Source organism: Puccinia triticina, chromosome 2A (genome assembly GCF_026914185.1).
Source record: "Puccinia triticina chromosome 2A, complete sequence".
Classification (NCBI taxonomy): Eukaryota; Fungi; Basidiomycota; class Pucciniomycetes; order Pucciniales; family Pucciniaceae; genus Puccinia; species Puccinia triticina.
The window spans coordinates 5505833-5529099 of NC_070559.1; the positions used below are offsets into that span (position 1 = coordinate 5505833).

The 23267-nt window shown below is 47.2% G+C and overlaps 3 protein-coding genes across 3 annotated transcripts; 1 reads left to right on the forward strand and 2 right to left on the reverse strand.

Moving 5' to 3' along the window:
• Positions 1-1933: 1933 nt before the first annotated feature.
• PtA15_2A610 (uncharacterized protein) lies at positions 1934-4025 on the reverse strand (the record flags this gene model as incomplete). The annotated part of the gene is made up of 3 exons (XM_053166648.1): positions 1934-2124; positions 2285-3661; positions 3743-4025. 3 exons carry the CDS (start codon positions 4023-4025, stop codon positions 1934-1936), a joined length of 1851 nt encoding a protein of 616 aa, XP_053017848.1.
• A 7860-nt stretch (positions 4026-11885) lies between these two features.
• PtA15_2A611 (uncharacterized protein) lies at positions 11886-12197 on the forward strand (the record flags this gene model as incomplete). Its single annotated transcript, XM_053166649.1, has 1 exon — positions 11886-12197. One exon carries the CDS (start codon positions 11886-11888, stop codon positions 12195-12197), a length of 312 nt encoding a protein of 103 aa, XP_053017849.1.
• Positions 12198-19815: 7618 nt separating this feature from the next.
• Positions 19816-22963, reverse strand: PtA15_2A612 (uncharacterized protein; the record flags this gene model as incomplete). The annotated part of the gene is made up of 2 exons (XM_053166650.1): positions 19816-22450; positions 22533-22963. 2 exons carry the CDS (start codon positions 22961-22963, stop codon positions 19816-19818), a joined length of 3066 nt encoding a protein of 1021 aa, XP_053017850.1.
• Between the last annotated feature and the right edge of the window lie 304 nt (positions 22964-23267).

Genomic DNA, 23267 nt, shown 5'->3' on the forward strand with positions numbered 1-23267 from the left:
AAATAGGCCTTGGAAATATCAACCGGCACCGGTATCTAGTTGTTAAATTGCTGCTGTGCTTGTGGGCAGTGTCTCCTATTCACTTATTTCGTCGCCTAGCTCCCCCTTCATTCTTAATAACATTCAACCAAGATTCATTCTGTGGTTATAAAAACCCCATTCTTGTGCATCTCAAGTCGGAAATTTCCCACATCCTCATCATTGAGCAGTCATCAGAAGCCCAATATTTTGACTACTTGCTCAACATTACCAAAATTTACTTATCAGAAGCCTTTGATTCATTAGCCTTTTTCAGACTACATTTTCTTTAAAGTTTCCTTGAGTTCTATTGTCTTCATAAACGAGTTATCCTCCCGAGGACCATAATGCTCTTGTGCTCTGCAGTTATATTTTTGCTTGCCGCATCTTCGGGGTATGCCATTGAGATTCCCAAGGGGCGCCCATCACCAGGCTCAGCTCGCAATCCATGCAGTAAATCACGTCAACTTTTTTGCTTCATACGATCTGAGATAAACAGCAAAGCTGACAAAAGTGAGTGAACTTCCATCTTTGATAAAGATAAATGTGATTGATCATCCGGTTTGTAATCTTGTTGAATGTAAATATTTCTTGTCTACGCACAGTTTTGGCTGTAAAACCTGAGATCAGCGGGGAATCTGTTTGCTCGTCGCGCGATCTGGTGGGTGCTTGTTGTGACGTTAGTAAACTTACCGTACCTTCGGTGCGTATGAAACCTCTTTCCATTCAATTTGTTCATTGTCCCAATCTTGGGAGCTGATGAGTTCTAAATTTGACAACTTGAAAAAAAGGGTACAACAAAAAATCCTCCATTCATAATTAAAGGGGATTCATTTTTGACGGCCTGCACTTGAAGCGGGGCTGGCAAGAGGTGTAAGCATGACACCAGCCCCAGCCTTTATGGTCCTCACAGCGACTTTTCCGCTCAAATTACCCCAAGAGGGAGAGCATGCAAGGTCTTTCTCAAGAGACCTTGTACAAGGTTAATTTTACACATATTGATTTTTTTCACCCATTCCAAGTATTGAGTGCCTAAGTAGAATCCATTTAAAATGTCAACAGCTTCATTTTTGGTTCTGCGGTTGGCATCTGCAAGCTTAAAACTAGAGTTTTACTTTGTGTTTGTGCTTCCAATTGTAGAAAACCCATTTTTTTTGAATTAAAATGTGTATTATTAGAGAGATTTACTTGGTGCATGGAGGAAGTAGTGCCAAGTGAAGCACTTTGTGCTGATCTTTGGTCAAAGGAAAATATACAGGCCATGTGCCCCTCAATGCCTACCTTTTCAAAGCCAAACAAATACTAGACCCCATCTGCCCCTTCTGCAAAGGCCGGGAAAATACCAATCACTTCCTTTACCTATGCCCGGAGTATCAACAACCTTGGAGGGAACTAATTTGGAAAGCCAGATCAAAGAAGCTTAAGGTTGACTCAAACATACCACATCTTCTACTCCATCTCCCAAAGGCGCATAGCCTGATTTTTAAATTCATCATGAAGTCAGGCTGGTTTCATTTTTTGGATTGATCCTATGCACGCTCTTGTAGTTTCACTTTTTATGTACTTTCTTCTTTTTTTTCTCTGTCTCTTTTCTTTCACTTCTCTCTGATGAGATATCCTGTTACCGCATACTCTCCTAAGTTTAACAATCTCTCTATGTTAAATCCTCTGTCCCTCTTTCCTACTTCTAAGTAGTCAGATACTTGAATAATCATAGTGTGCAATACTCAAGGCAAAATTACACTCAAAAAAAGGATTTGTTGAGCTATGTATTTGGGACAATTATCTGGTTTTGACAATGTCAGGTTACATGTATAGTTCTAGCCTCCTCTTGTCAGACTGTACAGATCAGTCCAGCAGGAAGGAGGGATAGACAGAGATAACATGATGAATAAAAGTGACCAGTCCAGTCTTACTAATCCCAAAGATTTTTGTAGTCCATCTCTGAGGGAGGGGCATGGTCCGCTTCCCATTCCCATCGGTTGGGAGACTCTTCCCTATCATTCTCACTTTCAGTCTGCCCCCCATAGAACGGATTCACATCTTGGTGACATCCCCCTCGGCTTTCTAACACTCCCGATATCACCTTCCAATCTTCCTCTCGCCCTAACATAAGAAGACGCCAGATGATTCGATTTTCGTGATTCGTAGAAAACAAATAAAAAAAATCATAGAAATCAGGAGTTAGCACATCATCAGATATCTGGGGTTCACTTATGTATGCAGCTATTTGGAGATGCAGAAAAGCAAAGTTTAATAAACTGACATTCTCTGCGAATACGAGCTGAGCAGCACTTTAAATTGGGCAATGAGTTGCCGGACTCAGCCGGGCATGAGAGTATCTTGGCCAGTGCCGTTGGCTTGTGGTTGCAATATTGCCAAGCCAGTTTGATGAGTGATTGAGGCAAGAGTGCAAACAGCTTTGGGGAGGCTATTTCGCCGCTGAATGACAAGGACTTGAGATTTCGTAAAATATTCGGTGATCGAAAGAGAATGTCCATCAGGGCCTGGTTCGTAGATGGGTCGTCGTCAGATCTTTCTGCATCAGTAGAGCCGTCGCCATCAGATCCTTCAGCATCAGCCGGCCCGTCGCCATCAAATCCTTCAGCATCAGCCGACCCGTCGCCATAAAATCCTTCAGCATCAGCCGACCCGTCGCCATAAAATCCTTCAGTATCAGCCCACCCGTCACCATAAAGTGCTTCAGCATCAGCCGAGCCGTTGCCATAAGATACTTCAGGATCAGGAAAGCCGTCGCAATCAGAACTTCCAGTATTAGATCTCTCGGCATCAGAGCCTTCACCATCGGATATTCCGTGACCAGAGCCTTGCATGAGCAGATAAGCGTCATACGGGGACCACCCTTCCAGGCCGAGTCTTAAGGATTCTAAATCTGGGCTGGTGTATTCTTGGAGCAGTTGAATCAGCCCCCGTCGGTCGAGTCGCTCGCTTGGCTCAATGATCTCGAGTGTACGCAAGCTTTCTCGAGAGTTCTTCAACAGAATTGCCAATTCATTCTCGTGTAAATTAGGCTCGACCAAGATTACCGTTCGTAGGGCACAGTTCGCGACGGGAATCGAGCCGTAGGACTGTTCGATCATCTCGACCGGCCGGCCAGCGAGCTTGTGCAACTCGACTGTATGAAGCTGGTCCCATTGGGTGAATAGCCGAGCAAGCATCGTGTCGGCAGCCCATCGGGGACCCCAGTTGTCTGGACAGGGCTTGGCAAGGATCAGAAATTCCTTGATCAACCGCCGACTGGCCATGGCTTCCAAGACGGGCTCTGGGCAACTACGCCAGAGAGCATTGCTGATCGCGAGGTTCTCGAGGAATGGACAGGATCGGAGGATCTCACAGACCAGAGAGCCGCCGCCCCTGTCCATCGAACAGATGCCGCTCCACATGAACTGTAAGGTGCGGACATGTTGAGCCAGCTTGATCCGATGAGGTTCCTCGATTTTAGATGATGCGTTGTCGGCGCGTGTCGGTTCGCTAACAGGTGCTGAGCCAGTCAGAGTCCGGTGGAAGAAGTGCGCCTGCCATGGGCTGTCCAGAACCACATGCTCGAATAGTTTCTTTTGCGCACATTGTCGAAAGGTGCGACTAACCAACGAAAGGGGTAAACAAGGATTATCTGGTAGACCTGGGAAGAGATGCATACAATGCAAAAGATTCAGTATAAATACGAGTCTGATAAGACTATCATTTGATCAAGAGAGATCACCCTCTGGCCATGAAACTTGACGGCGGGACGATGCGGTTTGTTGATAGTCCCGTCCTAGCGAAATATAATTACGTTGATCCCGCCTGACCATCTTTCGACGTTGGATAGGAGCTCTTGGCCACTTCAAGTCGATCGGCGTGAGTCCGTTGTGATCGAGTTTGTGGTGTTCTTCATCGTGCCGGGCGCGACTACCGGCGTTATATTGTTGTTTGGACCAAGTAAGCATGATGTCGTCGATGATGGTCTGGACAAGATCGGCCGATAAATCGCTTAACTTGGCCATCGTGCTGATACAAACAGTTTCCCGTTGGTTGCTTATTAAAATTCACAAAATGAAGTTTCTGTGCGTTATGAGCGCTCACCTCGAAAGGGTTTATCTACATATCCGTCCGATGGTACCTGTGCATCTGATGAGATTGTAGAATTCCAAGTGGTTAATGTCAGTGGGTAGACAGAAGTTTCTACACTTTTTTTTTTCTTTTTTTAGAAAAGAACAAAATATGGAGTCCTGTGAGACCTCCTTGCCTCTGTAAAAAAAGTGGCCAAAACTTCTGTCTACCCACTGCACAGTGGGTGCACTCAAGTTTTTGGCACCACATTTTACTTAACGGGGTAAGTGAATTTTACAAACTATTTTTTACAATTCATATGGTTTGTAAAGTTGATGGGTTGTAAAATTGGATAGACATGGGGTTGTAATATAATTTTACGGCACATGAGGCTAATTTGGACGTATGTAAATAAATGTGTTGCAAATAAAGGATTGTAAATCTGTGTCAGCCATGTGTATGGAGTAAATTCACAAACTATATTAAGGCTGGCACCCGGGTGTTCGGGCGGGGGGTCAGCCTCATCCCGAACCCCAGATCCGAAACCACCCAGGTGGAACGGGATCCACCCGGGTGGTTAAGCTTTTTTTTCGCCCCTGAGCTGAGCAGAGGAGACTGCTGGAGTTGTGGCCGTGCACTTGCAGTCTCAACGATCTATAGCATCCTCAGTCAATATGAAGCGCAAGAAAACCTCTCACCCTGCCCCCGCTGGCCCTGTGAATTCCACCAGTTCCACCTCCAAACGCTCCAATGTTATTGAGATTGAAGTTGACGACGAAGACGAGAATTCAAGCCAACCTCAAAGTCAATCAAAGAAGCGTAGTTGGGTGTGGACCCATTTCAAAGAAACCAAAGATGGAGGCAGCGCAATCTGCCAAGTTGTTGGTAAGAATAACAGGATGTGCGGCGCAACGTTGAAGAAAGATCGAAGTGGAAGCACAAAAAACTTCCACAAACACCTTCAAAATCTCCATCGACTTGTTGATCCGAGGCTCAGTAAAAAGATCGATAAATCACAAACTGACATTGGACGATGGACAAAAACCAATATTCTGGCCCCAAAGGTGAATCTCCAGGATCTTTTGCATTGATTTTTTGTATCAACATGCTGAAGGCCCCGGAAAATTCTCAGTTACAGTTGAACCAAGAATCCCTCAAGACGGCGTTGATTTATTTTATTGCCGACGCTGATCTCCCGTTTTCGGTTGTGGATAGACCTTCGTTCAAAAACCTGATTAGACTGGTGAATGAAGAAGCGGCAACGTTGATGGAACCCATCAACCGAAAGACTATGGCGAATCATTTGACGAGGGTATATCTCCACTCCCAAGAAAAGATGAAGACTCAATATCTCCGGGGCCAAGATTTTGTCTGCTTCACCCAGGATGCATGGACTGCGCCGAATTCAACTGCTTTCATGGGTGTAACAGCCCACTTTATTAATGAAGAGTTCGAGCTGATTGACATGACCATCGGAGTCCCCTATGTACGAGGTATGTCCTCTTGTTTTATATTGCTTACCTCTGCGCGCATCCTGATATGATATTTTCACCTTTTTTTATTCCTTCAGGAAAGCATACTGGAAAAAATTTTGCCGAGCTTTTCCATCATGTGCTTACAGACTATGGCCTCCTCAAGAAACTGCATACGATTACTGCCAATAACGCAACTACCAACGGCAAAATGGCTCGAGAATTGAAAACTCAAATGCCTTCTTTCAACGTTGACACCCACCTATTGGGTTGCATCGCCCATGTAATAAATCTAGGAGCAAAAGCTGGTCTCGCGGTTCTGGGCGGCATCGAAGAAGACCGCAACGGCGAAGAAATATCCATGGGAGACGAAGTTGATGACCAGGATGCCAACTAACCCGATGCATCCCAATCTGTCCAGACTGTCATGCGCATCTCGCATCTGACTTCCGATCCGGACGGCATTGGAATAAATCTCAAAACCATCCTCAAGAGAATTCACGGAATGTGTACTTACGTTAGGTTTTCTCCGCAACGCCGTGAACGATTCCGTAAAGTTGTTGAATTCGCCCAGCCAGAGCTCAAAGAATCAGGCTCCAAGCTTTGTTGCCTGGAGATTGATGTAACCACTCGGTGGAACTCAACCTTTGAAATGTTCAATCGTGCGATTCAACTTCGCCAGTCTTGCATCCATTTCTGTAATGAGAGTTCCGAAACCCGATTGTTCATCTTGTCCATGGCCGAATGGGACCAAGCAGCAAATCTGATGCGCTTGCTAGAACCTCTCAACGAAGCAACTCGCATGCTATGCGGATCGAACTACCCAACGTTGAACACTGCACTCCCTATCTACATAGTGTTGATGAAGCACTTGAAGCGAGTTCAGCATGGTCTATATGACCAAGCCCAGCTGATTCAACCTGCAACCCAAATTGTCAACAAGATCGAAGGCTACCTTCGTTCCGCACTCAACAAACCTATTTACATTTGTGCGATGATCCTTGACCCGACCTTCAAGACGGCCGTCTGGAAAAAGAACGAAACCTTTATCGAACAGCACTATTGTATTTCTGTTGACGGAATCATTGGAACATTTCACCAGGTTGCAAAGACTTTCAATGAGACACTAGATCCTGCTCAGCCGACAAATTCAAACCCCGCTCCAAAGAAGAATACATCCAACTTCTTCTCGGAACTATATGAACCTGCCACCGAGCTGGACACAATCGAAGCAGAGATCCGTCGTTATCTAGCAGAAGAGCTTGAACCCGAAGGAACTCCAATCTTGAAGTACTGGGCTAGGCGACAATCGAGATTTCCAATCTTATCGAAGATGGCTCGCCGCTACCTGGCCATTCCCGCTACAAGCGCAGCCTCAGAGCGAGTCTTCTCTAAAGGTCGTCGGGTAGTCTCTTGGCAGCGTGCATCGCTCGATCCTGCAAGCGTAGAACAGCTACTATGTCTTAAGGAATGGTATCAGCTAGTTGATAGCCCAATTTAGTTCCTTGTTTTTTTGTTTCTCATCTCAAACACTCATTCAACCCAGTCGATACACTCGCTTGTCCGTTCAAAATCTCTTGTATATACCTACCTTGCTTATAGGTACAGCTTTCTCTCCTCATCGGAGCACTGAGGCCCGCTTTTTTGCTGTAATAAACCTCTAAGCCCGCCCATTTTGTACTGCGAATCCACCCGGGGGTTCGGGTGGGGTGTTGGCCTCATCCCGACCACCCGCACCCGGGTGGTTCCACCCGGGTGGTACTTTCCGGGTGCCAGCCTTAACTATATGTTGCAAGTCTTGCAAGGCTGGTTTGTAAACGTATGTAACAAGCTGTGAAAATGTAATTTCACATGCTAGTTTCTTGCAAGCTACTATGGCATGTGAAATAAGCTACGCAAATAAGCTTCAGAAACCCGTGAGATACAATTTTACATTACATATGAACATAATTTGCAATCGATCCAACAAACAAACTCAACTGACTCAACAAACAAACATGACATCATCAGCAAGAGGAACAATCAAAGCAATGCACCCTCTCCATCCCCTCCCACCATCTGTCATATCCAACCATTTGAGCTCCCAACACAATGACAAATCCGACTCCAACAACTCTCACAAATGCAACAAGTCCAATGGATCTGTGCACTAACACTAGCCCTCTACCGTTGTTCAACCCGGAATCTAGCCCTATCACCACCTGGCACCATCTCCCCTCATTGGAATCCATTATCCCACCCCTCAGCCCAAACTGGTCCCACTCCTCCGATTCCTCCGCTTCCCAAGACAAAAAATTGGTCAACTCCATTGCTGCTGAACCGTTACCGTCTCCCGCCAAATCTTTGCAATCTTGGTCACATTACAGCGAACAATCCAACTCTCATGTGATGCAGCTCTCAATCGATCCCTTGAAGAAAACCAAAAACAGATTTTCGCCGCCGCCAAAAATCACAAAGAAGTGCAAGATGCGCAGCAAGACCGACAAAAAAATACATCTTGAGGAACCAGAAACTTTGGAAACAACATCTTCTGACGATGCGGATGACGAAGGAGTTGGTGTTGAAAGTGAAGATGATGAGCCTTCTGATGATGATGTCGATCCACTGCCAAAGAGGAAAGCAACCAAAAAAGAATGGTTCCTTCCGGACATGAATGAAGCATTTGAGACGTACATTGATCATGGATGCGGGCTTGACAAGCAAGGCTACCCAATCTACCCAAATGGAAGGACAACCTTTTTACGCCTCCCTGGAGACGATGTCACCAACTTCGGCTCTGTTGGATTTACAAAGACGAGTACAGTCAGCTATCGCAGCAACAAAACCTGGAAAGTGACACGGTATTTCTGCCTTGGCGCTCTGGTCTGCAATAACCCGTCGTGCAACTGGGCAGGCTCACCCCCAACTGGAAAAGGAGGTCAAGCAAAGCTGGAAAAGGGGTTAGTTCTCACCTGTTCTCTTTCTGCTTTTGAAATACTTCATTGACAAATGGGTTGCAAACTCAATTTTACAAACATTATTTTCACAACTCTCACAGGATAAAATGTTGAGGCCTTGCAGGCAAGTGCAACGGCACTGTTTCCCATGTCACATGCCCCAACGAGAAAGTTGCTATCCGTTTCAATCACCATCTCCCATCAGGATGGGGGCTCCTCAGGCACAAGGGCGAACACCCGCATCCATGGCCTGAGGCCAAAAAACCCAACCCGCTCGCAAAGGAAGAATTAAAATCCGAAATCAAGAAGAATCCAAAGGCCGGCGCACTAAAGCTTAAGGTATGTAGTCTGTGATGCCTGATATCATCGGGTTTTGTATTGATTGTTCTTCAATCAATCTGACCTGGCATTTGGCCCTTTTTTTGCCCATTGTATAGATGGGGAAGCCCACCGATCCTCATTTGGCTTTTGATAGCGTTGTTTCCATCCATCCAGCTTATCAGAACAGAGATCAACTAGCCTATTCCCGCCAATGCTTGCTGGCAGAATTGGGATTGGCACCTGACAAACTTGGCGCCGGTGTGGGGGATAAATTTATATTGGACATGTTTGGATGGGCCTCGTAAGTTATTTTGCTTCCAATAATGTGTTTGAATATATACATTTTCTGCAGCTTCCTTACAATTATCAATCCAACAGGCGGGGAATGTGGATAATTTCATCATCTTTCATGCCGATGGCCGAGCATTTCACGTTCCAAACCAAATGGATGGTCAAACGCTTACTGGCTCGCAATAAGGAAAATCAAGTCTACAGCGGTGGTCTGATATCTGATGTAACATATTGGTACTTTGAAACCGGATATTTGCTCACAACTTCAATGTACTGCAACGATCTTCAAAGATGGATACCAGTTCAACTTACATGGATTCGAGGTCTCAGCGAAGAATATTACAAGATTCACTTTGCTACACTATTCCGGCAGTTTCTGGCAGCTTCAATCACCCCCGCCGAGAGAGACACACTGGTCCGCGAAGTTGTCGACTTCTCAGCAGCTCAAGTTGAGGGTTTTGTGTCGGCTTACATTGAAGTCTTTCGACAGGGAACTCGCAAGGAGGTGAGGGGCATGTTAAAAGGTTGCCGCGAGCATTACCGCCAATCAATCACACGGATTAAACGTAATCGGGCTCTCATAACAGTGGACCAGGAGGTGAGTTGCTATTCTGTTCAAATCTGTATATGATTTGTAAAAATGACTTTTACAAATCATATTGATTTGTAAAATTTGATTTGTAATTTTACAACTCATGTTTAATAATTCTGATAACTGTGTTGTATTTATATAGGAGCCTTTCCGAAAGGCCTGCATGGGTCTCCTCGATTGGGCTGAGCCAGGAGGGCAATCACATGAACAAAAGATTGACTTCATCCGTCGTCGTTTTCCCAAGGTCCGAAAATGGCTTGATTGGTGGACGGTTTCAGATGTTGAGGCCCTTTTGTTTCCTTCTCGAGAATCAAGACTTGAAGACAAGCCTGATGGACTTCCCAAAACTACAAATGCCCAGGAGAGCATGCATCGGACATACTATTGTCTCAGGTAAGTTGTTTTTTCTTTATTGTTACAGTTTGAGCTCAACGTTTGACCTGCTTTGTTTGTCCCCATAATACAGCGAAGGAAAGCAGTGCCTGATGGTTGGTATGATAGACCTTTTCACTTTCGTCGATATGCTGGAAAAAGATTGGAAGGCTGTAATGAACGGAGTTCAAATCAACTATGGAGGCGAGAAGTCTAAAGATATAGGTCTCACCTTAGGGATGGACAAGAAGCGCAAGCGAGCCAATAAGTTTGTCAATGATGGAAGACCACCGGACACCACTGATGATCTGATTGACAGGAATAAGAAAGCCAAGACTGGACGGCCACCTAACTCGAGAAACTTCAACAAAAATCTCTGGGCAGCTTATCCGTCCTATCAAGCGGCTCGCGACAACAGCCAGCGAGCCAACCGCTGCTGGCTAGCTGCCGGATTGGAAAGTTTGTACGCTTTATTCAGCCCGTTGTGGCTTCGTGGAATCGGCGGAAAGGGGAAGGATGTCTTCACCCACTTGGCACATGATCACTTCTCGTGTCGATCAACTGGAGAATTGAATGGTGGCAACTCAATCCGATCAACTATCACCCGCGGCCAAAACCATATTTTTGACCTTCTGAATGCCAAATACCCTGCAAGCTTCATACCTGGCGCATTTTGCTCGGCCGATTACTTCCTGGAGGTGGTGTTGGATCCCAAACTCCACCTGAGCCCGGAATACAAGAAACTGTTCTCTATCCACGAACACAGAACGTTTACCTGCGAACTACAGCCCGACGTATTGCAATCACACCCTGATCGAGCCGACCGAAGCCTCCACGTCCTGGTTGTCAAGCCTCAGATGTTTGATTCGAATCGGATTCCTTACTCGGATGTTGCCAAGCTTGTGGAAACTTGGCAAACAAGCGGATTGATAGGTACCTCTGGTCTTGTGTGCAAGGAATGTGCCGAAACTCAGCCATCAACTAAAGCAAAGTCAAAGCCTAAAAAGAAAGGAAAGCTTGAGAAGGTCTCCTCCGAAATCAAGATTTACAACAACCCCGGAGTATTGCAGCAATCAGCACACTACTTGATTGATCGATGCAAGCTGAACTTTGACAAGGTCTCTCCCCCCCTTCACCTCAACTTCCACCTTGAGGTCAGCTCCGTAGACGACGTGCCACGACGCGATGGCTTCATGGCGACGACCAATTGGCCTTTCAAGTTGAACGTCGGAGGCGCCACTTACACACTCATCTCTCGAGGATTCTGGAATGGGGGCCACTACTGGTGTAAGGTCCTCCGAAGCGCAAATATCTCTGCCGAAAAGGGAAGTTTGACCGCTGTTTGGATGCATAATGATTTGGAGAATGATGGCTATGCTCAGCAAATCAATCGAGTCCCCAGTTCTATTGCTGGGGCAGAAATGTATACTTCCTGGCTCTTGTATTCGCGTACGTGGACTTCTTCCGAGGAAGAATACATGAACAACTCAATCCAAAAATTTATGGACGACAATTCGGATGCAGCTGGAGATGTCCCTTTCAGAGAGATGAAATTGATATTGAACATATCTCACACTTTGACTTTGATCGCACACGAGGAATTAAATTCAAACAATGAAACAACAACCAAAAGTAATGTTTCACCTGAAGAATCAACCACCGGCAAAAAGAAAACAAACAGAAAGAAGAGCCAGAAGAAGCTCGTTGCAATCAAGGAAACCGAAGAGGCCAAAGTTGAATCAGATGTAGCCAACATTCTCGAAAAAGATGACTCTTTCTTTGATCAGACAGCCGGAGACAAATCAATTGTTGCCGATCAGACGGCCGGAGATGAATCATTCAATCAGACAGACGGAGATCAATCGTTCAATCAAACGGCCGGAGACCAATTGTTCAATCAAACGGCCGGAGACCAATTGTTCAATCAAACGGCCGGAGACGAATCGTTCAATCAAACGGCCGGAGACAAATCGTTCAATCAAACAGCCAGAGACGAATCTTTCAAACAAACGGCCGGAGACAAATCATTCAATCAGACGGCTGGAGATGAATCGTTCCTTTCCAATCAACTTCTTCTGGATCAATCTCAGGAGACTCCCACCGGAACTCAGGTTTCCTCCCAGCCAACTCGACTTCGTTTAGTGCTGAAATTACCTTTGCTTTCAAAAGTCAAACCTGCAAGCCCCCCCTTACCACCTGAAAGCGCAAGACGGCGATCTAACCGTAGAAAAAAATGAATTCAAGTTGTTTGCTTTTAGTTCTCTGCCGGTATCATGTACTTGCTTTCCTTGTTTTCATGTTGAATGTTTGAGTTGCAAATTATGAGAAGCATTTCTGTTGTTTGTGAATCATTTCTCATTTTATTTTCTCTGGTTTGCAAAGTAAGGTTTGCAAAATTACATTTATTTCTCGTATTTTTGGTATTCACAATACATATATTGCAACTCATAATGAGTTGCGGGCGGAAGGGTTGCAAATTCCCTCATCCCCCAGCCATAATGTATTTTTGCAACTGATATATTTTGCGTGCCATATGGTTTGCAATTAATGTGTTGTAAAATTGGTCTTCAGCTTGTTTCGCCGCAGTTTTGCAAGCTAAATCTTGCATACCTTTCTTTTGCAAGTCACCATTTTTGGTGATGAGTTGCAAAATTCCACAATTCATGGTATTTTGTGGAATTTTGCAACCATTACATTTTACAAACTATATGAGTTGTAAAAAATGGATTGTAAAATTCCATTGACCCTTACTTAACACAAGTCCCCCTGGTGGGAGGCTCGCTGTGGCTGGCGGCGAAGCCGCCCCTCCCACAGGGAGGGACTTGCGCATTATCCCAAATTTTACGCGGGAGCAGAAAGTTCATTTGGCTGAGAGGTTTTTAAAATTTTTATAGCTCCTCCCACAGCCTCCCCACCAATATGCCCTATCTGTACCCTATGCTACTTTTCTTTCTCTACAATTTGGTCCACTCAGATTTTTTCTATCACAATCTGTTGACCTTTTCAAAAGATCAAAAATGCACAAGTCTTCCAAATGAGGCTCCACTTGTTTGGGACTCCAGGAGTTGCTTTTCTGGCTAGTGGCTACAAGATAGATAAGTGAATCAAATTCCTTGCAAGAACAGAACCTAAAAATCTGTGTATTCAGTTTTTCTATATTAGTTGGGATTTGTAGTGTAGCAGATCCTTTCTGCTCCTGCTTAAATCAAGACTTAACTCATAAGCCTCTCCTGCGGAGAGCCCTCCGGGCGGGTCCCCCGGACCCTCCGCCCAAGAGGCTTTGTTAAGGTAGTTTTTCATTACAGAAGCTCAGGCCACTAACTTAACACAAGACCCTCTTTGGAGGGCCTGGTGCAGCCTGGCTGGCGCAGAGTGCCCCTCGCAAAGAGAGCCTCCGAAGGAGGGGAGGGTCCCTGCAGGACGGCGTCCCCCCTCCACAAAGAGAGGGTCTTAGTTAAGTTACTCAGGCCACAGGTCATGGGATTGGCTGCAGGGGTGAAAAATAAGTTCCCAGTTGAATGATTCTGAAAGAAAAAATTGAAAAAATTAACGGACTTACAGTGGAGGACTTCCCGTCGCCTAAAGGTTTGATTTAGAGGAGGCTGCTAAACCTTGTTTGCTGGTGAAAACTCAATGGAGGACTTCCCGTAGATCTGGAAACCCAGATTTTCCCAGATTTTGCAGGCAAATCTAGGCAGATCTGGGATTTGGGATGATCGAGCGCAGATTTCCCCACAAAATCTGGAAAAATCTGAGCTCCCAGATTGACAGGAAGTCCTCCAATGGAGGACTTCCTGTCACTTTTGAACAGATCTGGAATTTCAGATTTTGCAGGGCAATCTGAAATCTGGAACTCTGGATCACTTTGGGGATTTTTTAGGGGCCTAGATGTCCCTGCTAAATCTGAAATCTGGCCGGTCAGATCTGACTTTCCAGATTGACAGGAAGTCCTTCAATGGAGGACTTCCCGCCGATCTGGAAACCCAGATTCTCCCAGATTTTGCAGGGAAATCTGGGAAGATCTAGGATTTGGGAAGATCGAGCCCAGATTTCCCCGCAAAATCTGGAAAAATCTTGGTTCCCAGATTGACGGGAAGTCCTCCAATATCAATCAATTTTCACCAGCCAGCACCCTGGGAGACTTCATGAAGCACTCTCCAGAGAGTGCCAGAGTCTAATTTTATGTTGTTCTGGGTCTGATGTGAGTCAGATGTGGATTAGGAAATGATTGATAAATTCTTCAGAAGTCAATGGGAAGTGTGTCAGAAGTGATGCAGAATTGTCACAGTACCTTGTGCAATGTTGTATAGAATCATTTAATTTTCTAAGGATAACTTAATTACAACCTGTCATGAAATCATAGTTAATCAATGCCCAATTATTACTTGTTTATGGTGGATTTCTGTTAATCAATTTCTCTATGTCAAAGGGGTTCCACACAATGTAAATGTGATTTGCGGGGGCTCTCATGGCTTTTTGAACAGGTTTTACTCGTAATGGAGCTGTGAAAGGCCCCTCCAGTGATCTGTCACCCTAATGTACGCGCGTACACAAAGGGGACATTGGCAAAGTGGAAAAAAACTCACATGCATGTGCATGGAGACATTGGAAAACAAACAAACACAAAAAAACTCACATGCTTATATATGTTAAGAAGCCAGGATGTCTAGCTGAAATCTGTGACCACGCACCTCCAAGCTTGACTCACTGCTAGCATAATTGGCTGGGCTGAGGCTATCCTAGTTAAACTGGGATGCACTCAACCAATTTAAACTTGGTTGATCTCAACTGATGAAATATAAATCCAAGGTACCTCCCTTGGTTTTATATTTCATTGGTTGAGATCAACCCATTTTTAATTTGGTTGAGTGCATCCCAGTTAAACTAGGATGGATTCAACCCAGCCAAATATGCTGGCAATGACTTGACTCATATTTTCACCTTACTTTCATCTTTTTTTGGCTAAATTCTAGATGATACCAGCCATTCTTTGGGGAAGTATGGAAATTCAGATGGGCCTTTCACATCATTCTAACAGGGGTGTACATGTTGATCTGCGGGAGGCCCAACCTGCAATTTGTAACAAACTTACACCTGTGCACATGACAGTTACATTAGCAAAGTGAAAATAATGACCACCTTCATACGCATGTAAATAATATGAATTGTACCCCAATAATTCATCTACATTAACAAACAGTTCAAATTGAATCATGATTTGATTGTTGCAATTGTGTCTTAGTGGTTTCAACCACATTCCAGTTTTGTTCCAGTTGACTTCTGCATGACTTCTGGATGGCTTATGCATGAATCCAGGATAAGTTTCAGATCATTTGTGGATTATTTCCAGAATTTTTCATTAAATCTTACACTAATTTCATCAAAGACATCCAGGACAGTTACAGAAAAAGGGTACAGTATGGCCTACCCTGGTGCAGTAAGGTTTAGCCTGTCCCTCTAGATTAAGCATTTTAGCCAACAGGAAGTCCTCCACTTTGCACACTGCAAAAAACTCTTTGAGCACTGTGGGGCTTGTTGTTTCAATGTCCAGCACCCAGTGCGCACTTCTGCCACAGCTCTTTGCGCACTGCAAATTAAAATGTGTGATTTTTCATATTTTTTTGCCACCAGCCTGCAACAGAGGGGATTTTTCTTGCCCCTCCATGAAATTCTTGGAGATTTTGGAGCCCTCAGGCTCCAAATGACACAGAAAAAAAGCAAAAAATAAATACCAAAAAACCAAAAATAATCTTAGCACCTGCTCCTGACCACCCAGGAAAGCTCTCTTGGGGCTTTCAGACCTGTCAAAACTAAATTGCTCACCTGATCCAGTGGAAAGAAAGCCTCCCCTGATTGAGTGCCACTGGGCCGGTGGAAAAAGAACAGGGGCAACTGGCCAGCAATTCAACTTGGTTCACCATGGGAGATCTGTTCCCACTCTCCAGGGAGTGCCAGAGCTGAATTCTATGTGATTTTTGGTTAGATTTCAGTCAGATGTGGATTGGGAAACAATCCATAAATGATTCTGAAGTGGATGAGAGGCAATTTCCCAAGTCAGTCAGAATTGATTTGGGAGTTAACATAAGGTTGTGTAGAACTTGTTTTTTTCTAAAACATCAATATCAGACTTGTCTTGATAAAATTTGGCACATGATGCAAGTTTCCTGTTTATCTGGAATGAGCAACCAAAATGAGTTACAATACCATGTTGGGTTTGGAGGGATACAGGGGCTTGGTTGGAAAATGTTTGAATCTGGTTGTTTGCCAGATCACTTCAATGATTCCTTCTTCCTTGGCAAAGTCCACAATGCAGACAATGGTGCAACAATTACAATACATGTAATTGTATCTGACTGTTATATTGTACTTGAAAAATGTTGAGTTGTCTGTTAGTCTGCTACCATGATGTATCACCACAGTATGGAGGGCTGTCGGATCAACCCATGAGCACTACCCACCAACCACCCAGCTGGCAGCCACAAGCGTCTGTAGCCTAGTTGGTAAAGGCAGCACTCTAGTATGTGTCTCAGCATAGCTGAGGTCGTGAGTTCGACTCTCACCAGAAACATCTTCATTTTACAGTCTCTACAGGTTATGAGCCCAGAGCTACCTGAGCGCTACTCGCTTACAATAGAGACTTGATGAATTTGTGAATGCTTACTTGTAAGACCACACAAACCTCTATAAGCCTACATCTAGATCACGGGTTCAATCCCTACACTGATCATCTTTCCTGGGTCTCATTCCCACTCTCTCTTGGGGTCAATCCCCACTTCCCATCATGTAGCAAGGGGGGGTGTTGAGTTGTCTGTTAGTCTGCTACCATGATGTATCACCACAGTATGGAGGGCTGTTGGATTGACCCATGAGCACTACCCACCAACCACCCAGCTTGCAGCCACAAGCGTCTGTAGCCTAGTTGGTAAAGGCAGCACTCTAGTATGTGTCTCAGCATAGCTGAGGTTGTGAGTTTGACTCTCACCAGACACATCTTCATTTTACAGTCTCTACAAAAAATAAAATAAAGATACATGTATCCAAGTTTATTAAATTCACAAAAACATGGCAAAAAAGATCTAAGTTTTGGTGTGCCCTTTGTCATATTTTACTTCAACAAAGCTTCAACGCACAGTGGTCAACTGTGCAAAGAATGTCAGAATAAGAGCCTGTCTGCTCACTTTATTTTTCCTGTCATGTCTGGCTGTGTGGTCTTTTTCTCTCCTGTCTGACCAAGTGTTCTTTTATCTTCCTTTCCTGTCCGGCCATGTTGTCTTTTTCCTGCCCTGTCTGACCAAGTGGTCAAATCCTGTCCTGTCCTGTTTGACAAAGTGGTCCACCTGTCCAGTACCCTGTTCTGTCCTGTCCCCTGTTCTGTCCTGTCACCTGTTCTGTCCTGTTACCTGTCTTGTCCTGTCCTGTCCTGTCACCTGTCCCTTCATGTCCTGTCACTTGTCTAGGCCCCCTTTGGATCTTGTTGAGGGTCTCTCTAGTTGTCTTCTTAAGTTTGCTCCTCACATTTGAAATAGAGCATTGAGTCTGAGCCAATCAACCTCATTTCTTGCTCCTTGTTCCTATCAGTTACCCCAGATAGTCCCTCCCCCTTTGGTGCCTCTTCTTGTTGAGCTGAAATCTTAACAAAGAAAACATTTACATACTTAGGTGGAGCTTGAATGGCCATTATCCTGGATCATCTTGCATGTCAATTGACAGCAGTTGCGTGATGTTTTCTTGTAGTGTCTGTATGAGGCAAACAATTCAAATATGGAGATGGATTTTCCAAACTCAAGAGATGTGATAGTTTGTTTTTGGTAAACACAAAGGCATTTTTGACAACTTTTGTGACTGGAGGATTCATTTCTTTGGCTACAAGACTGATGAGTAGCTCAAATTTTTCTCTAGTAAACCTACCATTCTGCCTATTCAATTTTCTTTATCAGCATTCCTTTGTTTTATACAAGCTGTTTAATGTTTTTGAGATTGCAGATCCTTTCTGCTCCTACTTAATTTGAGAGATAACTCATAAGCCTCTCCTATGGAGAGCACTCCATGGGGGTCCCCCCAACCTCCATTCAAGTGGCTTTGTTAAGCTAGGTGAAAGAGGTTTTCAAGCCTTGGCAATAAGATCTTTGTTTCAGTGTAGCTGGGGCAACCTATTACTGCAAGAAAAAGTCAGGAAAGTGACAGCAGTTGATATGAGGCATTCTCCTGTGTAACTTCCATTCTAGCTCCACTCAAGTATATATTGGTTTTGTTGGCACAGTCACTGTGCATTGAAGCTTGGTAAAAGGCAAACTATGACAAAAGCTGAAGTTCCATCACCAGATTCCTTAGAGCTCTCACATGTCAAGTGGTGGCACTTGCTTGACTTTTTCTTGTAATGTATAAGACTATAGGTCTTGGATGTGAGGTATGCATGTTAGTCACAATCAAAGGGCGGTGGCTGATGGGCAAACTGAGAAGCAAACCTGGAGACGGTGAGTCAAAGGGAGCAGTGAGTTAAGCAAAAAATAAGCTGATTGTTGTATTTGATGTGAGGTATGCATGTTAGTCACAAGCAAAGCACAGTGGCTGATGGGCAAACTGAGAAGCAAACCTCAAGACAAGACTATGATGAGGCACACTAAGATAACAGAGAGAAAAGATTAGGAACAGACCTAGAGAGGGTGAGTTGAAGGGAGTAGTGAGTTAAACAAACAAAAGTTGAGTGTGAAAGAAAACAAGAAGCGGGCTGCAGTTGGGACTTTAACTAAACAACTTGGTTTGAGCAGCTAACTGCTGCAGAAAAAGTATGTGACTATCACTAAGTACAACTAGAGATATCACATGAAAAAGTAAACCATCTAATACAACCTAGCCAAGAGCTGCAGGAAAGCCTTAATGGCATTGATGTTGCAGGGGTTGTTCAAGAGGGTCCATGCTGTGATGGAGAAAAGGATTTTGTATCTGGAACACAAAACCAGACAACAATGAACTCTTTCTGGGACATCACACTTTTTGCAGATGGGGAAAGGGCTGCATTCAAGAGTTGAATGTGACCTGATCATTGGAGGTGACGGATTGCCACTTGGACAGGGCATGTTGCTCTGGGGGAACCTCACCATATTCAATGGCGCATCAGGAGCCTGGCCTTTTCCACTAAACAAGTGCCAATGGGACACGGCCATCATTGGCCAACAGGAATATCTCTTGGGCCCCATTTGGCTGCCGTGTTATACGTGATAAATGTGCAAATTTATCACACGCGACCCAAAGTTTGCCCCCCGTCTCCACCAAAAACTTTGACCCCCCAGGGGTTGCACTTGATAAATAAGCCCATTTATCATGTATAACACAGAAGCCAAACAGGGCCTTGGTCATTGAGGGTATGCAGCGTCTGTCAAGCAGGAGGGCTCTCCCCCAGTAGTTGACCAGGGTTTTATATTTTTGCAGTATCTTCAGTTATGATTATTTTCTTTGATGTCTTTTGGATAAGCCTAGAGTTTGTTGTACGTTGCTGCTATTGTGTGTCTGTTGCTACTGGAGAAAAGGGGGAGAATGGACAGGAAAAGAGAAGAGAAGAGGGTGGAAATAAGTTCAATATAACCAGTCTAGAAGGAAAAAGAGGTATCCGGCCCTGTACATGCAAAAAAACACAAAACACCATCTAGTGGTTAGCAGGATAAATTAGGGGGTGGTAAATATATACTTTTTTTTTCTGGCTGAAGAGGATTGATAATTGCAGCCATAGGTCCAGATGTGGTGGGAAGAAGGACAGGAGTCGCTAGTCGATGAGAATGGTGCTCATAGCAAGGGAGTTTTGCAGCGAGCAAGCCTGCGAGAGCGCGTTATGGTAGACGGGGAAGCTGTGAAAGGGGTCCTTGGAGCGCTCCTCGCCGGCCCAGTCGTCGCCGAGCCAGCCGCGGTAGTCGGTCAGGATCACGTCGAACTCCTCGCCCCCGTCGGCCGGCGCCAGATCGGCACGCGTCGTGTCGGCCGTGCCGGGGTCCGAGAGACGGTCGTCCAGAAGGCTGCCGGGCCCGCTCGAGGCCGGCGGGCTCGCCGATCGCAGGCTCTCCTCTTGCCCATCCGTTTGGACCGGCCCTTCGGCCATCTCATGCTCGATAATCTCGCACTTGACACTCGCTCTCTCACTCTCATCGGGCCCGGCCTCCGCCTGAGACTCTTGGAACGAGTCGACCATGACAGCGTCGCCGGACAAGACGAGGATGTCGACGTGGATCCCATCAAGGTCGGGGTCTTCCAGGGCACTCTCCTTCTCTTTGTCGGGTGCAGACGCCGGCTGAGGATCCAGAATGGCGACGAGATCCGGCTTGACGTCTTCCAGCTCATCCACATCGGGCTCGATGCTTACCCCGTCATGGTCTTCTTCGCTTGGAAGGTCCTTGAATTTTGAGAGAAGGCTTGCAGGGGTCGCAGGCTTGAAGAGAGCAGCAGAAGTGACCTTGGGCTCAGAAACAGTCTTAGCCCCCGCGCCAGGTGAATGGATGGCTGTAGGACCGGCGCTGTGTTGTGAGCCGGCCGAGCCTGGAGCTGGGAGGTCGGAGTCGAGAGACATGGGTGAGCTGAGCCGTGCTGGTGTGTCTGCTGGGTCCGGCCGACAAGGTTGAGAGGACTGGTGGTCGTCTGGTTGGGTGATGAAATCATCACAGGGCAGAGGGGAGAGCACCACTTCCCGGCTTGACGAGGTGGACAAGTTGAATGACATGCCCGAAGAGCGCGCGGTCTCGTTTCCCTTGGGGTGGTCGGAGTCTGATCGGGCGTGAGCCTGGGTTAATGGGTTGCTCCTTGGGATTCGACAGCGGGAGGGGAAGAACTGGTCCAAGGGTGAAATGACCTCCCCACTACGAGGCCCTGCTCCAAAGCTGTTCTTGCTGGGCGGGGCAGACTTGACTGGTGGTGACCTCGACGCACGAGCGGGCGAACATGGGAGGGAAACTCGAGGCGACAAGTTGCAGGGAGATGGGGAGCGAGGACGAGTATAGGCTGATCGTGGTGGGGAGGGTCGGGAGGACGGCCGGGGAGGAGAAACAGGACGGATGTTGGCTGGTCTTCGTGGCGCAGAATGGGGTTCCGGCGGCCGTTGAGCTGGCGAACGAGATCTCGAACGAGGATTGACTGGTCTTTGTGGCGGGGAAGGTCCAGGGGGTGGGCGGTAAGAAGATGAAGGACGAGTAGGGCGCGGGTAAGGGTATGCAGACGACGCTGGGTAGGTCCGTCGATTGGGAGGAGGTGAAGGACTCCTCGGCCTGATGGAGCTCTTGTGCGGCAAAGCTAGCGGGCGACTGTGCTCGTGGTGTGAGCTTCGGCTGCCTGGTTGGTTGCTGCTTCGGCTCGTCGGCGGAGGGGATCTCTGCAGGAGCCGTGGTGGAGGCGATTTGGCCGAGAGACGGGCTGGCGGAGGGTTGGCAGCTTTGTGGGACCTCGGAGGAGAAGCAGCCCGAGCTGGGGGGTGGGCAGCTGTGTGGGAGCTCGGGGGAGAGGCAGCACGAGCTGGGGGGTTGATGGGTGCCGTTCGCTCCAGCGGACGAGCTGCGGGGCTGGCAGCTGGCCGAGACTTTGGAGGAGAGGCCGCACGAGCTGGGGCGCTCGTTGGCCCTGTTTTCAGCGAGGCAGGAGTTGTGGGGATGGCAGCTGAGGGCACTCGAGGAGAAGGGGGACGGGCAGGGGCAGGGAGTTGGGTCTGGATGGCAGGAGGGGATGGAGGCCTTTCGGAGGAGCCGGCAGCCGGAGCAGCCGGCTTGCGAGTAAACTTGATTTTCCCCAAAGCTTCTCTCGTGATGGAGCTTTGTAGGAATCCCAGTTGGGCGGCTGTAGCGGCGGGGGGCGGGTTGGCCGGGCGGTTGCGGTTGGCCAAGTCTTGAAGGGGCGGGCGTTGGTGGGAAGGAGTCGGCAAGGACTGACGGGGAGGTAGCGGCGGCGGGTGTGGGGCAGACGTGGGCCGTGACTGGGAGGCGGTGGACTCTCGGGGGCGGCGGACTTTGCTCCGCTCGAGGAGGTTGTTGGGGGTATTTAGGCCGGCATCTTCTGCGCGTTGCCGGTCTCGCCCTTCGTTGGCTTTGGTGTGCGCTCGGCCGTGCATGTCCCATTTGATGGGGAGGGCGTAGCGATCCCGCTCGAGCCTTTCCATGCGGAAGAGCAGACATCTGTAGTCCGTGAGTCCTGACGGATCTCTGACGATATCGAAACGCGTGACTTGGTAGAGACCATCGTAACGGTAGCCACTCTCGGGCGCCCATGGAGAATGTTGGGCATCGGAGCCCCGGACGACTCGGACTGGACGACGGTTGACGAGCGATGCCCGCAAGGCACGATTGGTGTTGCTCTCGGGGTCTTGGTCCTTCTGCATGATGGATTTCTTGTGGCCATCGAGGACGAATCCGCCGGATCCCATGTACCTACGTGGCGCAGAGCGATGGTCAGACAGGCGCTGAAGTGGAGAAACGAGAAGGAAAGAGGTATGTAAGAGGGCGAGCCTACCAGATGATGTCGCCGCAGTCGCCGTCGTGGTAGCCGTCGTTGAGGACCACGCTCTCGGCGCCGCCCCTGTCTTCGGTGCCGGAGATGCCGCTCTGGACAGGGGCATGGACGCCGGCCTGGCTGACGTCGATCCTCTTCTCCCACGCCGAGCCGGGGGGCGCGCCGACGATGTGGCCGAAGACCCGTGGGTTCGGCCGTGTGGAGCGGTCGAGGCGCGTCTGGGAGGGTCTGGGGCTGAGGGAGGGGCCGGATTGGGAGATGGTAGCGAACTGGGGCGGGGGCGGACGGTCGGGGAAGGCCATGGCGAGGGGTATGGGGAGAGGGAGGATGGAGGGCTGAGCTGCCTGGTTTTTCAGCTGGAAGAGGAAACTGCTGCTGCTCATGGGGAGAGGGCCCTGCCTTTTATGTATGCATGCTGGCTGTGTGCTCATCTGTTTGTGTGTGGGAGGATCCAGGATGGGGTATGCACATAAACAGAAGGGGGATTCAAAATTGATCCAGGAAGTGTCCCAGGTCGGAATTCCAGGAAAAATAAAACACTGCCAAAAAGAATTTCCTGGAGGTTCTACATTGAAACCCCCAAAAGGGGAATTTTCCTGGATTCGAATCCAGGAGCATGCCTCCTGGAACTAATCCAATAGTTCTTTGTGTTTCGTCCATGCCTCCGGGGTCCCGAACGGAAAACCCTTTCTTGAACCTTTCCCCCCCCCCCCCAGAACCACAAGCGCATCCCAT